This window comes from Sinocyclocheilus rhinocerous, unplaced genomic scaffold (assembly GCF_001515625.1).
Source record: "Sinocyclocheilus rhinocerous isolate Xijiao unplaced genomic scaffold, SAMN03320098_v1.1 scaffold642, whole genome shotgun sequence".
Taxonomy (NCBI): domain Eukaryota; kingdom Metazoa; phylum Chordata; class Actinopteri; order Cypriniformes; family Cyprinidae; genus Sinocyclocheilus; species Sinocyclocheilus rhinocerous.
Genome location: NW_015626390.1, coordinates 70,383 through 83,067, shown reverse-complemented (window position 1 = coordinate 83,067; position 12,685 = coordinate 70,383). Strand labels below are relative to the sequence as shown.

Genomic DNA, 12,685 nt, shown 5'->3' with positions numbered 1-12,685 from the left:
GCTGTTTAATCTGGAGTGATAGATCGCTGTAGCGCCTCAGTTCAATAAAAGCGGCAGTGCTAGGTGCACATGAACTGATCATCTCCTCCCCTTTATTACTAGTTATAGCACAAAATAAACATGACTAAACATCCGAAGGTAAGTTAAAAGAAAGAGTACAACTTTACAACAATCCATATCCTGTCTCATGTAATCGCTCTTTTAACCTTCAATATTGTAGTAATGTAGTACCAACTGACTCTCATGTATATTTTACAGCATTAAGTTGAGAGATTTTCTTTCCTTGAGAAAATTTGGCTTGTACTGTACCTGATATATATCCAAAATAATCGATATTGAATCGAATATAATCTAATTGGTAATCGAATCAAATCGCAAGCTTAGCATTTCTATGCAAAACGGTGGTCAAAAATTTAAGATTGTGGAATATTTTAATTATAAACATTATATAAACGTTTCAAGAATGTTTATATATTGTTTTTATATACTGCCTTTTAAGTCATTTTAAAGGCTGTTGTTGGCTTAGGTCTGTTTTTATAACCACAAAAAATATTAACTTAATACTTCTTTGTAAACTGTTATTTGAAGTAACAAAACCATGGTTAATTTGTGGTTACCATGGCTACAAGGACCATGATTTTTGGTTTTATTCGTAGTAAAACCATGGCTAATTTTCGTAAGGGAACATGGAAAGTCAGAGAGAATATTAGATGCGTTGCTGGTGGTTAAATTATTACCGACATTAAAACACGTTATTAACGTCAACGGCCAAAAATTTCAGCTTTTCTAATAGCGCCACCTACTATCAAAGAGTGAATCTGCATTTTCATTCAGCCCATCTGCCATTTGTATGCATTGCTCTGAACAGAGAAATCATACATGAAAATCTGACCAAATTTTCATGCCAAAAATTGATTCGTGTAGCTTCCTGTAGAGCTGGAAAGTCTTTTGGAAACGTCCTTCTCTCCCATTAGTCAACCAATATTTTGTACACTACAAAGTGTTTGATTGGTTCATTATGTTTAACTGGTTAAATCAATTAACCAAATCTAACCGGTTTTCTCTACCACCTGATCTCAGCTCCATCTAATGCATTAGTCTGGTTTAAGAATCTGCAGCGGAGATCTAGATCTAGTTAGTACTCACAGTTGAAGTTGGGCTCGATGCTGTCTCCTGCTAACAGACTGTTGATTGTGATTTGGTAGATGATGTGCAGCAGCAGGAACGTCATACTGGTGAAGCACAGGGATTTCAGCAAGCGCCCCGTGTGACCTGTTGAAAGAAAATAATGAATACAAACATTGTGCATACAATCTGCAACACATCCATGCCTAAAATAAAGTTTGAAGTATACAATACTTGATCAGCATAGAATACATGTACTGTATGTGTCTGGAACTAATTAGTTGGTCCACAGGCAACACTGGCCTGGCTTGTTTTTTCACAGTTTAAAAAGAAACGTAAAAAACAGAACAACAACAAACCTACTGGAGATGACAACAAGAATAGATGCTTGTTGATGCTAGCTTGTGAAAGAGGATTAGATAAATGCAATAAATCTGGTTTAAACATATACAAAGACATTTTTTTATTGGTCATAACTTCTGGAGAGAAACACTGCAGACACTGGACAATTTATAGAAATGTGTCATTGCATCAGTGTCTCAGCAATGGATGCTCTGCAGTGAATGGGTGCCGTCAGAATGAGAGTCCAAACAGCTGACAAAAACATCCATTATTAAGACATTTTTAACTTTAAGCCATTGCTTTCGAGTCAATAATCCATAATAATGATTCCTCCAGTGAAAAAGTCCATCTCCAGTTGTCTCTCACATCTGACGGCACCCATTCACTGCAGAGGATCCCCTGCTGAGCAAGTGATGCAATGACACATTTCTCTTGGATGACCTGAGGATGATCACAAACTTTCATTTTCAGGTGAACTATTCCTTTAAGTCGTAACATCAAATCCTGTTGACTGTTACAGAGGAAGAAGAACTCAATGACTTGTACTATTCCAGATTCTTATGCTTTTAGTCCAGCTGTAGGGAAATCAAGCACTCCACGTGTCAGGGTGAAAGTTCATCGAGTTGAACCTGTCCTTCTGCTCTTAATAGAAAAGAGCTGCAGTAATCCACTGCTATTAGCGGAAATTCAGCCTTGTATTACAGCTCTCTCTGTTTCTCTCTCGCTCTGGGCATTCATTTAGCGCTGATAGTTTTGGCAGTGTTTGGGCTGTTCATCATTTAGGATCACGAGGCTCAGTGTGAGTTCAGAGCCGTGGCGATTTCAGAAAAATCTAAATGAAACAACGCTGTGAGTAATGCACGTTACAGGCCATAAAGGGGTCAAAAAGAGATTTGATTTGTGCATTTAAAAAATGTTTATGAAAGAAGAGAAGGGTTTGGGTTGGGTGGGAGTTGGTCCGCTATCAAAGGATGCTGGGAATAGCACAGATAGCATCAAACATGAATTTTAGGATATTAAAAAAACACCCACAACCCATCCGGCCCGAATGAGGACATGACATCATATGCAAATCAGCAAGTGCTTAATTTAATTGTCAATTCGGGACAGATCATATCACGAATTAAAAAATTCTAAAAGTATCTGTAAGAAAGCGGGATGAAATTTCACCCTACTTTAGGGTTTGCATGGGCAAAAATGCTAAGAACTGTGTTTGTATTTGATTTATGAAGGCTTTGGAACCAATAAATGGTGGTCAAGGAAGTGGCTGAGGTAGAAAACGAGGTCTGAAACATTACAAATATAAGTATGCATACTATTAGTGAGTCTAAAATCACAGTCAAACGTGGGCTTGTAAGCGCAAGAGTCTATTTTGATTAAATGCAGGCCTCATTAATTCACAAGAGCACATTTACAGTCATATTCAAAATATCAGAGGTAATGAGAGCGGATCGTTTGGTTCCCTGTGGATTTTGATGAAATATTATGTATCAGTCCTCAGACACGGCTGTTTCCGTAGCACACCGTAACTCAATTTCTTAAAACGTTAGGAAGCACAACCAAGGCTAAAAGCTTCCTCATTATAGAATTAGAAAACTTTTAGAAAGGACTAGAAAAACATGACTTTGTTGGACGTTTTCTGGTCTAATTATCCACTAGTTTTATGGCATTTATATATGATTGTTGATGCAATCTATGTGATAGTGTCCTAAAAGTTAACAAAATAAACCTGTAGATACTTACACTACTGATCATAATTTAGTCAGTAACATTTTTGTTGTTGTTGTTGTTGATAAATTAATACTTTTTTTTAATCAAAGATACATTAAATTGGTCAAAAGTGACAGGGAAGACATTTCTAATGTTCCAAAATATTTCTATTTCAAATAAATGCTGTTCTTCTGAACTTTCGAATCATCTGTGAATCCGGAAAAATAAAATGTATTACGGTTTCCACAAAAATATCGTGCAGCACGACTGTTTTCAACATTGATAATAATCAGAAATGTTTCTTGAGCAGCAAATCAGCATATTAGCATGATTTCTGAAGATCATGTGACACTGAAGACTGGAGTAATGATGCTGAAAATACAGCTGCACATCACAGAAATACATTACAGTTTAACAGATGTTCACATAGAAAACTGCTATTTGAAATTGTAATAATATTTCATATTTTTACTGCATTTAGGATTAAATAAATGCAGCCTGGGTGAGCAGGAGAGACTTTTTTCAAATGCATTAAATCTAACTGACTACAGTCGTAAGTGTAAATTTCAAATATTCATTCCTTCCCTTCCAGGAAAATTAACCAGATAACATCATCTCATATTTTTTTTATATATGTAGCTGTATTGTAAGCAAAAGGCTATTGAATATTTACATCAATACAGGAAAGCAATTGTGTTGATCAAACCATTTTATGGGGTTTTAAAACTAATAAAGAAATGATTGAACAAACATATCTGTGACAATCAAGTTTAGGCTAAATACCGTGCAGAAAGCAGACTGATGTTTTCACAAACATTCATTTTTGGAGCATCAATGTATTAACACCTACCAATAATAATGTCTAAAGCACCCGAGGAATCGGAAATCGCTGTCTGCCAAGATTTTACCATCTTTACAATGGTTTACGGTTATGAAAATGTTTTACAGGTCTGCTCATGCCATCGGTTTTACTGTTTACTGTAATTAGAAAACGCTCTCTTCAACAGCAGCAAATCAACAGTACGTCAAAGGCTTTTTCTTTTGACTAAGTGCGTAGAGTGATGAAAAAACGCATTAGTCAATCGTTCGGTGGATGGAATATGTGCCGGTGACGACTGAGTAAATAGAGAGCGCGGATCCGTCGCACCATGTACTGAAGCCATTATGAGATGCAGCAGGAATTTGAGTAAAAGCTGAAGTGAGTTTGAGCTCCTCCGCGGCAGAAAGGAGAAACCGGCACAGGAAGAGCAAATATGGACCAGATGTGTTTGTTATTTAGCGGCGGAGGACTAAAGGCCGCCGTTTCTCATTATTCTGTTCCCCGATGAGCCATTGCATTCATTTCAGGCGACTGAACGAGTCGCAGTGTTTGTGTGCGGTGTGTAATAGTGAAAATGTGTGCATCTTCATTGTCTGAGAGCTCCAAAAAAAATGGGCCAGACTTGTAATGGTATTCAATATTGCCAAATTGAAAGCTGCAGATCGTTTGGACCGTCAAAAATCCCCTTGGCTCCTCTGGACAGAGATATTGGTGTTGCAAGTTGGCTTGTTTTTTGTAAACGTAAATTGGGAAGGATTATAAAGGGACTATCTGTGGATATCAGCATTGATCGATTGACCGCAACGCACAGACAATGCAGCAGCACTGACGACAGCAGAACCTCAGTCGATACCATCAGATCTCCAAAAGCTTTTAGGGACTTAAAAGCAAAATCGGAGATTCACAACTGACAGTAATGAGCAGGACAGAGTCTAATTTAATCACACAGGCTATAAAATGTTACTCTTATGGGAATGTCTCTCCTCTCATAATTGACATAATTGATTTGAATCAATTCATTCTTACACTACAACCACTTTAAGCCAGAGAGCAACTACTATATGCACAGTACATACACTTCGTTCAAAAGCTTGGGATTGGTACGAATTTGTAGTGTTTTTGAAAAAAAAAAAAAGTCTCTTAATTATTACAAAAAATTACAAATTATTACAATTGAGAACAGCTGTATTCTATGTGAATATGTGTTAAACTGTAATGTATTTCTGTGATGCGCAGCTGTATTTTCAGCATCATTACTCCAGTCTTCAGTGTCACATGATCTTCAGAAATCATTCTAATATGCTGATTTGCTGCTCAAGAAACATTTCTGATTATTATCAATGTTGAAAACAGTCGTGCTGCACAATATTTTTATGGAAACCGTGATGCATTTTATTTTTCAGGATTCACAGATGAGTAGAAAGTTCATAAGAACAGCATTTACTTGAAATAGAAATCTTTTGTAACATTATAAATGGCTTTACTGTCACTTTTGATCAATTAAAAGTGTCCTTGGTGAATAAAAATATAAATTTCATACCCAAAAAAAATAAATACAGACTGCTACCTTTTGAACAGTAGTGTACATATTATATATATAAAAAACAATAAAAGATTAAGATGCATTTTATTTTTCAGGATTCACAGATGAATAGAAAGTTCATAAGAACAGCATTTACTTGAAATAGAAATCTTTTGTAACATTCTAAATGGCTTTACTGTTACTTTTGATCAATTAAAAGTGTCCTTGGTGAATAAAAATATAAATTTCATACCCAAAAAAAATAAATACAGACTGCTACCTTTTGAACAGTAGTGTACATATTATATATATAAAAAACAATAAAAGATTAAATTAAATTAAAGAAAAACAACTAAAATCATTAATGTCAGTAGCACAAAATACGGATATTATTTGTTTTATTTAACATTGATTTAAGATAAATATTCAAGCTAGATTTAAGATTAGACAAAAGAGTTCTAAGATTATAATTATAAAACAGATCATTCGGACTCTTAATTCTGAATAAATTACCTGAGTTCACAAGTCAATGTGAAATCACACATGCACTGCACATTTTACATTATTGGGGTAAATGCAATCAATCTACAGTCGAGTTGATGAACTATATTACTGATAAATACACACAAATCAATTCTAATCTCAGCGTTTTGTTGTGCTTTTACCCCTGGCGTGAATCGCTGAATTAAAACACGCTGCTTTATGCTACACTTTGAACTTTTTAAAACCAAAATGCTTGAAGAGTTGTTTATTGTTCAGATGGTCTGTATTTCGCTCAGCATCTGGTTTCTGAGTTTACGTGTCAAGAAAGTGACTCATCACAAGCTCTGATTCATTTATAAAAACCCCAGCAAATCTCTATAGCACACGGTTTCCACAAAAATATCGTGCAGCACGACTGTTTTCAACATTGATAATAATCAGAAATGTTTCTTGAGCAGCAAATCAGCATATTAGCATGATTTCTGAAGATCATGTGACACTGAAGACTGGAGTAATGATGCTGTAAATACAGCTGCGCATCACAGAAATACATTACAGTTTAACAGATGTTCACATAGAAAACTGCTATTTGAAATTGTAATAATATTTCATATTTTTACTGCATTTAGGATTAAATAAATGCAGCCTGGGTGAGCAGGAGAGACTTTTTTCAAATGCATTAAATCTAACTGACTACAGTCGTAAGTGTAAATTTCAAATATTCATTCCTTCCCTTCCAGGAAAATTAACCAGATAACATCATCTCATATTTTTTTTATATATGTAGCTGTATTGTAAGCAAAAGGCTATTGAATATTTACATCAATACAGGAAAGCAATTGTGTTGATCAAACCATTTTATGGGGTTTTAAAACTAATAAAGAAATGATTGAACAAACATATCTGTGACAATCAAGTTTAGGCTAAATACCGTGCAGAAAGCAGACTGATGTTTTCACAAACATTCATTTTTGGAGCATTAATGTATTAACACCTACCAATAATAATGTCTAAAGCACCCGAGGAATCGGAAATCGCTGTCTGCCAAGATTTTACCATCTTTACAATGGTTTACGGTTATGAAAATGTTTTACAGGTCTGCTCATGCCATCGGTTTTACTGTTTACTGTAATTAGAAAACGCTCTCTTCAACAGCAGCAAATCAACAGTACGTCAAAGGCTTTTTCTTTTGACTAAGTGCGTAGAGTGATGAAAAAACGCATTAGTCAATCGTTCGGTGGATGGAATATGTGCCGGTGACGACTGAGTAAATAGAGAGCGCGGATCCGTCGCACCATGTACTGAAGCCATTATGAGATGCAGCAGGAATTTGAGTAAAAGCTGAAGTGAGTTTGAGCTCCTCCGCGGCAGAAAGGAGAAACCGAATGTTGAAAACAGTTGTGCTGCACAATATTTTTATGGAAACCGTGATGCATTTTATTTTTCAGGATTCACAGATGAATAGAAAGTTCATAAGAACAGCATTTACTTGAAATAGAAATCTTTTGTAACATTCTAAATGGCTTTACTGTTACTTTTGATCAATTAAAAGTGTCCTTGGTGAATAAAAATATAAATTTCATACCCAAAAAAAATAAATACAGACTGCTACCTTTTGAACAGTAGTGTACATATTATATATATAAAAAACAATAAAAGATTAAATTAAATTAAAGAAAAACAACTAAAATCATTAATGTCAGTAGCACAAAATACGGATATTATTTGTTTTATTTAACATTGATTTAAGATAAATATTCAAGCTAGATTTAAGATTAGACAAAAGAGTTCTAAGATTATAATTATAAAACAGATCATTCGGACTCTTAATTCTGAATAAATTACCTGAGTTCACAAGTCAATGTGAAATCACACATGCACTGCACATTTTACATTATTGGGGTAAATGCAATCAATCTACAGTCGAGTTGATGAACTATATTACTGATAAATACACACAAATCAATTCTAATCTCAGCGTTTTGTTGTGCTTTTACCCCTGGCGTGAATCGCTGAATTAAAACACGCTGCTTTATGCTACACTTTGAACTTTTTAAAACCAAAATGCTTGAAGAGTTGTTTATTGTTCAGATGGTCTGTATTTCGCTCAGCATCTGGTTTCTGAGTTTACGTGTCAAGAAAGTGACTCATCACAAGCTCTGATTCATTTATAAAAACCCCAGCAAATCTCTATAGCACAGGAAAAGTCCCGTCTGGCACAGTTTATTACAGACTTACAGATCGCGACCCATATTAGATCAGAACGCTGCTATATAAATGACTTCAATACACATACACAAATGATTTAAAAAAAGGAAAAAAGTAAGCAAATGAAGCTGTGTGGGTGTGAAATAGATCCAGGACTGCAGAGTTCATTTAGCAGTGTGAGAGCGCATTTCCTTCTTTAAACATACTAGATATATTGCAGTGTCAGTGCTTTATGCTTATTTATACTCCGGTCTGGTGCCACAAACTTATCAAACTGTGTTTTACAACAATGTAATACAGCTTACGGTTTGGCCTCAGAAATGTGGGACTAACATGAAACACACTGGACAGCAGGTAAACTCAGTTCAGTCTGTGATATATATATATATATATATATTACCCACAATACATCTAAAGCAGCTGTTCTTGTTTTTAACAATCTAGGAATATGACTGAACTAGGATTTGCAGTACAGTTTGTGAGATCTCAATGAACAATGGTGTTCACAGAGACAAAAATCCTGACTCCATTTACTCACTCAAACCTGGACAACTCGCTTTCTTCTGTAGAACACAAAAGGAGATGTTTCGAAGAATGTTAATGCTGCTCACACGCAACAATGCCATATCGTGATCAGGGGCTGTCAAGATCCATAAAAGCACCATTTATATTACTTAAACAATATATTAAGCCTTCTGTAGTCACACAATAGCTTTGTATGACAAACAGACTGAAATGTAAGTCGTAATCTATTGAATAATTCCATATATTTGAATTATGGCTGTTACATTTGAACATTTACATTTTCCTGAACTCATTTCTTATTTCAGTGCTTAAAGCTGCTTTGAGTCAAGTTTTATATAATATGTGCACCACGGTTCAAAAGTTTGTGGTCAGTATGATTTTTTTTTTTTAAAGAAATTAATACAGTAATAAATAATTAATGATGTATTCAGCATTAAACTGATCAAAAGTGATAGTAAAGAGATTAGCAAAAAATTATATCAAATAAATGCTGTTCTTTTGAACTTTCTATTCATCTGTGAATCCTGAAAAATAAAATGCATCATGGTTTCCACAAAAATATTGTGCAGCACGACTGTGTTCAACATTGATAATAATCAGAAATGTTTGTTGAGCAGCAAATCAGCATATTAGAATGATTTCTGAAGATCATGTGACACTGAAGACTGGAGTAATGATGCTGAAAATACAGCTGCGCATCACAGAAATACATTACAGTCTAATAGATATTCACATAGAATACAGCTGTTTTACATTATAATAATATTTCATTGTTTTTGTTGTATTTTTGATCAAGTAAAAGCAGCATTGGTGAGCATTAGAGACTTCTTTCAGGAACATTAAAAATCATACGGCCCCATGAAATAGGTCAGATTGCAAGTTGATGAACTACTCCCAACAGCAAGATTTCCTCAGTACTGACTGCGTTCCAAAAATAAATAAGTGAATAAATGAAGACGACTGCCCATAAGGATATGAATCATCGCTCCCGAGGTGTGGTGAGGCCGGCTCGGACGAGATCTCCATTGAGTTCTGCTTCCTCGGGAAACCGTCTTGCCTCAAGAGCACACATCGTCTCTTATATCTCTCTTTCTCCTGCGTTCTCATTACATCAATGTTTCTCCAACAAAAACTTAAAGGGACAGTTCACCCAAAAATTCCCTCACCCTCATGTCAAACAAAAACTTGAATCACTTTCTTTCATCGGTGGGACACAGAGAAGATTTCACTTGCGATATAACTCACGTTTCTATGAAAGCTTGTTTCCACTTAAAAAATAAAACTTTTTATCTTACAATTCTGTATTTTTTCTCTAAATGTTGAGTTTGTAACTCCACAATTCTGACTTTAAAAATCGTTTTTATTCCATGGTGAAAAAAAAAAAAAACACTGAATTGCGAGATGTAAACTTACAATTCTGAGATATAAACTCTTTTTTCCTCGCAGTTTTGAGTTTCCATCTCACAATTCTGTTTATATTTTTTAAATGTATTATTATTATTATTATCATCATTATTATTTTATTCCATGGCAAAAAAAAAAAAAGATCAAAATCTCACAATTCTGACCTTTTTTTTTCTCAGAATTCTGTGTTTCTTTTTTCTCAGAATTATTTTTTCCTCGGAATTATGAGAATTTAATTTTTTTTTTTTTTTTTTTTTACCCACCACGGAATAAAAAAATAAAGGTAATTGTGACTTCTTTTTATCACAGTTCTGAATTTTTCTCGCAGTTGTGAGTTTGTATCTTGCATTGCTGACTTTATATCTTGCAATTCTGAGAAGTCGTCAGAATTGTGAGATAAAAAGTCTCAATTACTTTTTAAATTTTTTATCCTGTGGAGGAAACAGGCTTTCGCACGTTTCACAGATTCCAGTATGAATTAATTATTTATAATGCATAGCATATTACCAAGATAATTTGTGAGCTGCAATAAAATGTCTGACTGTGCTAAAGAAACTCTCACATGTGTTCAAATCCAGCTCGGGCTTCATGTGTCCCCCGGAGATCTGCCCAAACGCATATCATCACCTTACAGCAATCCAGGCTAAAGACAGGTAAAGGCCTGTAATCTGGCTGTAATGACTCACTCCGAGGCCTGAACAAAACAAACCGCCTCACTGAACCACTCTCAGCCCATAGACTAAATATAAAGATCAGCAGCCATTCACCTTAAAGACATGAGAGCAGATGACTTCTGAAGGACGTCTCAGACTACTACAACACCACGTCCTACTACTGTATTTTTGTTTATTACTCAATGTTTCTAAGTCTTTCTCACATGCAAATGATTTCAAACTGCCCACTGAAAAGCTATATAGCGCTTTGTGTTTGTCTCTATTATATGATGGATTGCAGACTGAGAATCGCGTCACATGATGCCGGAAGCATGCAGTGGGGTGAAGATCATGCACGGATGGGAACCGTCTTCATCTGTCCACCGTCTGAACCCGTGACCCTCAGCCATCGGCGTATAAGAGATCCACGGTTCCCACTCAACAGCTGTGCTTAAATCAGCTCCATATGTGGAACAGCAATGGCTCAAATGTTTGTCGAGTCTTTCATGAGACTTTCAGAAGTAAAATTATGCATGGCCAAATTTAGTGACACTTTAAATGCAATACATGATTACAAAAAAATATATATATTTCTTTAAAGAGTTAGTCATTTAAAGTTATTTTTTTTTTAAAGTACAATTTTAAATTTTAATGTGCATTATTAGTTGTGAGAATAAGTGCTCAAGGAAAACTCAAAACACCATTAAAAAGAAATAAATAATAAAAGATTTAAAACAAAATGCATAAATAGGTTTTGTACAAAAGTCCCAGTTATAAGAGTAAAATCACAACATTATGAGATTTAAGTAATACAATTTTGAGAATAAAATAAAAATAAGTTGTAATATTATGAGAATAACATTAAAAGTCATAAGAGAGTTGTAAGTCGTAAAACCATAAAAAAATAATTTGTCATAAACTTTTCTAATTTTAATTTAGGTTAATTTGATGTACTAAAATAAAAAATAAAATAATCAAACTGAAAAATATAATATAAAATGAGTTTAAAAAATAAATAGAGTTTAAATGACAAAAATACAAAACTACTAAAAGTGTAACTAAAATTAAAATGAAAAATACAAAAATAAAAATAAATTCAAAGTATTAATAAAAATGACAATAACACCAAATGTGACACCAAATCTAGTCACTTATTTAATAAAATATTTTTTCCTTTTTGATCTAATTTTATAATGTACCAATAAAACATACAATATACCAATTTAAGAGCGTATTTGTATAAATATAGGTTCTGGATGTCTGGAAATGTCAGTCATCTGGATTTTTTTATCAGGTTTATTGTGAAAATCTCAGTCTGAACACTAGATATGATTCGTGTCCGTAACACACATGTTTTGCGGGCATGAGAAAGATAAGTGTGAGCAACAATAACAGCAATGCTTGTTTAAGCAAGCAGCGCTAATAAAGAAAGACAGGAGTGTGTAAAGATCAGGCAGGTCATCTCGCCGCGGGTTCACAGAGCCTGCGGCTGGAATCTCCTCAGACGAGCTACAAGCCTCTGCAAGCCTCGCAGATGAGAGCCAGAGCAGCACTGACACCTCAGCAGCTTCAGTCACTCCCTCTGCATAAACAAACACCACCCATCAGCTTCTGCTGATAAATCAGAGCAGTTTGCTTTGACTGAGCATTACTGCAGAAGAACATCTGTGTTGTAAATGGATAATACTATAGCATTATCACCACTCCATAAGAGAGTCATTTCCAGAGGATTCTGATCAAACCAGACTCGTTTCACTCTTACAGATGATCTCATTCTGTGCTTTAAAGGAGTAATTCAACCAACAATGAAAATTAGCTGGAAATGTGTTCGCCCTCAGGTCATCCCAGATGAGTTTGTTTCTTCATCAGATTTGGAGAAATGTAGCATTGCGT

The 12,685-nt window shown here is 34.8% G+C and overlaps 1 protein-coding gene across 1 annotated transcript in view; it reads right to left on the bottom strand.

The window, feature by feature from the left end:
• LOC107713889 (piezo-type mechanosensitive ion channel component 2-like) overlaps nucleotides 1-12,685 on the bottom strand; it is a 130,110-nt gene that overhangs the window by 97,925 nt on the left and 19,500 nt on the right. Inside the window, exon 3 of the mRNA XM_016519539.1 lies at nucleotides 1,147-1,272. Coding sequence (XP_016375025.1) covers nucleotides 1,147-1,272 — 126 coding nt within the window. The remainder of the gene's footprint in view (nucleotides 1-1,146; nucleotides 1,273-12,685) is intronic.